At 45.5% G+C, this 3897-nt stretch overlaps 1 protein-coding gene across 1 annotated transcript; it reads left to right on the top strand.

Moving 5' to 3' along the window:
- The first annotated feature begins 281 nt into the window (after positions 1–281).
- Positions 282–3517, top strand: LOC21408713 (transport inhibitor response 1-like protein). Its single transcript, XM_010100363.2, has 3 exons — positions 282–984; positions 1245–1746; positions 1836–3517. The coding sequence occupies exons 1-3, from the start codon at positions 425–427 to the stop codon at positions 2601–2603; spliced, it is 1830 nt and encodes a 609-aa protein (XP_010098665.1). The 5' UTR covers positions 282–424; the 3' UTR covers positions 2604–3517.
- The last annotated feature ends 380 nt before the right edge of the window (positions 3518–3897 follow it).

Here is a 3897-nt window from a genome sequence, read left to right on the forward strand (position 1 = left end):
ATTGGTTAAACCCACAACTTTTCTATTAAATATTGGAAAAAAATTAAATTAAAGAAATAATTTAAAAAAAGCTCGTAAAGGGCAAAAAAAAAAAAAAAAAACCCCGCAAATAATGGAGAAGAAGTGTGGAGCCATTGGATATTGCAGATGAAAGAGAGAGAGAGATGGAGAATCCCAATGCTGGGAGACACAGACAGCAGAGCTTACTGTTTCACTCTCTCTTGTGAGTCGTGACCCAATTAAACTACTAATCCCCCCAGTTTCCCCCTCCCTCTTTCTCTCTCCTCCCCAAATCCCTTCCTTCTAATAACTCTGATCTGAAGCACACAAAGAGGGAGAGATTTTTACCTTTTATAGATTCCCAAATCCCCCCTATTATCCATCCATCATTCCATCCACTCATTCATCCAATTTTCTAGATCAAATGTCCGAGGACGACGACCGATCTCCGCCGTCGGATGCCGCGGCCACCGGAATTACCGCCTCCGGCTCCGGTGGCTCCACCTCCGTTGAGCTCTTCCCCGCGCCGTACCCCGACCAGGTCCTCGAGAACGTTCTGGAGAACGTGCTTTGCTTCCTGACGTCTCGCCGGGACCGGAGCGCCGCCTCATTGGTCTGCAAGTCTTGGTACCGTGCGGAGGCCCTCACCCGATCCGAGCTCTTCATCGGTAACTGCTACGCCGTGTCTCCCCGGCGAACGACGGCGCGCTTCACGAGGGTCCGCTCCGTCTCGATCAAGGGGAAGCCGAGATTCGCCGATTTTAACCTCATGCCGCATAACTGGGGGGCCCACTTCGCTCCCTGGGTGGTCGCCATGGCCAAGGCTTACCCTTGGCTGGAGAAGATTTACCTAAAGCGCATGTCCGTCACCGACGAGGACCTCGTTCTCATCGCCGAGTCATTCCCCAACTTTAAGGAGCTTGTCCTCGTCTGCTGCGACGGCTTCGGCACCACTGGACTCGCCGTCGTTGCCAACAAGTGCCGGTACGTAGCTTTATTGTTTTCGCCGATAATATCTTCTATTTTGCTTTAATCTTTTGTCGTGGTAGATCTAAGGATTTTCTAGGGTTTTCGTGATCTGGTTAGTGTTTGGGGAAGGGCGCTTTTTTAGATCTGCTTTATCTTTTGGTGTTGTTTAGCGATCTGTGCCTTTTGCGTTTTGGCAATGAATTGTGTGATTTGGAAATGGAGAAACTGAAATGAGGAATCGACTGTTGAGAGATGTTGTGGTGAAATTTTTGCAGACAACTTAGAGTTCTTGATCTGATTGAATCTGAGGTAATGGACGAGGATGTGGATTGGATAGCTTGTTTCCCGGGGAGTCACACCTGTTTGGAATCTCTGATTTTTGATTGTGTGGATTGCCTCGTAAACTTTGAGGCTTTGGAGAGGCTTGTGGTTAGGTCTCCTTCCTTGAAGAAGCTTAGATTAAACCGGTATGTTTCGATCGGGCAGCTTTATCGTCTGATGATTCGAGCTCCGCAGCTGACGCATCTAGGGACGGGCTCATTCAGCACATCGGATGGCATGATTCAGGGTGAGCAGGAAGCGGACTATGCATCCGCGTTTGCTGCTTGCAAATCTTTGACTTGTCTCTCGGGGTTCAGAGAAACCTTGCCTGAACTCTTGCCTGCAATTTATCCTGTTTGTGCTAATCTCACATCTTTGAACTTTAGCTATGCCAATATCAATGCTGAACAACTGAAACCGGTCATATGCCACTGCCACAAGCTCCAAACTTTCTGGGTATGTGCCAAACTCACTGTGGTGTTCTTGTTGACATTTGTGAAAATTGGCCTTTCAGATGCTTACTTGTGTTTTTCCTCTTTGTGCAGGCTCTTGATTCGATATGCGATGAAGGGCTGCAGGCCGTAGCTGCAACTTGCAAAGAGCTTCGTGAGCTTCGTGTTTTTCCTGTTGATGCTCGCGAGGATATAGAGGGGCCTGTTTCTGAGGTTGGGCTGCAAGCCATTTCTGAGGGTTGTAGAAAACTGCAATCCATTCTGTACTTCTGCCAGCGCATGACAAATGCAGTAGTAATAGCCATGTCGAAGAACTGCCCGGATCTGGTTGTTTTTCGTCTCTGTATAATGGGTCGACACCGACCGGATCATTTGACAGGTCAGCCTATGGATGAAGGATTTGGAGCAATTGTTATGAACTGTAAGAAGCTGACCCGTCTTGCTGTATCTGGTTTGCTGACTGATCGAGCTTTCAGTTACATTGGACAATACGGGAAATTAGTCCGTACCCTCTCTGTTGCTTTTGCTGGAGATAGCGACAATGGGCTGAAATATATGCTAGAGGGCTGCCCTAAGCTGCAAAAGCTCGAGATCAGGGATAGCCCATTTGGAGATGTGGCTCTGCACTCGGGCTTGCACCATTATTACAACATGAGGTTTCTCTGGATGTCTTCGTGTAAGTTAACCCACCAAGGTTGTAGGGAGGTTGCGAGAGCATTGCCCCGCTTGGTGGTGGAAGTTATGACTAGAAATGAAGTAGATGAGGAGGACATAGTTGATGATGAGATTGAAATTCTATACATGTACCGGTCGCTTGAAGGACCGAGGGATGATGTTCCAAAGATTGTTCAGATCCTTTAAGAGTTTGTGTAGAAGCAGTTGATTCCAGTTTTCTCACGGTGACTAGCCAAGAAACTAAGAAACTTTTCCTGCAGGGAAGGTGAATGCAGTGGGTGACTTTTATATAGCCCGCAAGTGGTTCCTGCAATGGCTGTTAGAAAATATGGGCAAAAGCTTCTGTTCTTGAGCTGGAATTTCAGCAGTGACATTCATGAGCAAGCACGTGGCAATGGCATCTAAAAGAGCACTGTAGAGAATCAGCTTCTGTTTCTTTGTTTTGGCTCTTCCGGAGGACTCGGAGGAAGGGACTAATGTCGAGGATGAATGTCTCTGCTTGGTATCGGATCATCCATTGTTGTATTGTACGCTTCTAAATTTCATGTTTCTTTTTTGGTTTCATATTCATTTGATCATAAGCAACGTCTGCCGGAGAGGATAAGGGAGGGGTAACTTACCTGCATCGAAGATTTGATTTTGTATCTCGTTTTTTGAGAAGATCATATTGTTTTATCTGTCGTCAAAGAACTGGAGATGGTCTTGAAGTGGAACTTCAGGAAGGTCCAAGTGAAAGCAAGTATCCACTCTTGAGAGAACTTGTCCGTCTATTTTGATTCAAATGGTAGTTAGTTTAAGCTGTAGCCGGTGAGAACTAAATGCGCAGACTGATACATCTCTCTTTCTCTTTTCTCTCTCTCTTTCTCTAAGTGTTTGTTCTTTTCAGATGTGTTGTTTTAGCACCTGACTGTTGAATTTATTATTCCTATTGTTAGAAAATGTGAGATGGGTAATAAATGCCAAAATATGCATGGACCATAGACCCATATAGTTAGTGGGACTGTCTCTTTGCCCTTCCTTTTTTATTTGTTTTTTAGAGCCCCATTTTCCTTATGAATGTGGTGTGATTAACTTGACAGTGAGAGGCAAGCCATTAATGATGCTTGTGTAAGTGTTGAAGAAGTACACTTTACAGGAAGTCTCATCGTGTGTGTTTCAATTCCCCCCACCACACACACACACACACATGAGAAATCCTTGTTTCACAAGTTGGATGAATGGTTCTGATCATCTCTATCAATATGAAAACCATGCTTGCTTGTACCAGATTACAGGTCCAGGATTGCATTTGGCATGGGTAGAACTGGGCTTTTACCTGTTCTATTAGCTGCTGAGCTCCATTATTGATCTTGTTCTGACTTGTATATAGTTGGGGGTGGGTCCTATAATTTGATGATTTGTCATACCCCCTGCGATTGCGTTATAAAGCAGCCAAGTTCACTGGTCTCTCTCTCTCTCTCTCTCATTATTAGAAGAGAAA

Source organism: Morus notabilis, unplaced genomic scaffold (assembly GCF_000414095.1).
Source record: "Morus notabilis unplaced genomic scaffold, ASM41409v2 Scaffold467, whole genome shotgun sequence".
In the NCBI taxonomy this organism is placed as follows: Eukaryota; Viridiplantae; Streptophyta; class Magnoliopsida; order Rosales; family Moraceae; genus Morus; species Morus notabilis.

Coding starts and splice junctions, on each gene's coding strand:
- LOC21408713 (XM_010100363.2), top strand. CDS start 425: ATGTCCGAGGACGACGACCGATCTCCGCCGTCGGATGCCGCGGCCACC. Junction 985..1,244: donor GTCGTTGCCAACAAGTGCCG/GTACGTAGCTTT, acceptor AAATTTTTGCAG/ACAACTTAGAGTTCTTGATC. Junction 1,747..1,835: donor ACAAGCTCCAAACTTTCTGG/GTATGTGCCAAA, acceptor CTCTTTGTGCAG/GCTCTTGATTCGATATGCGA.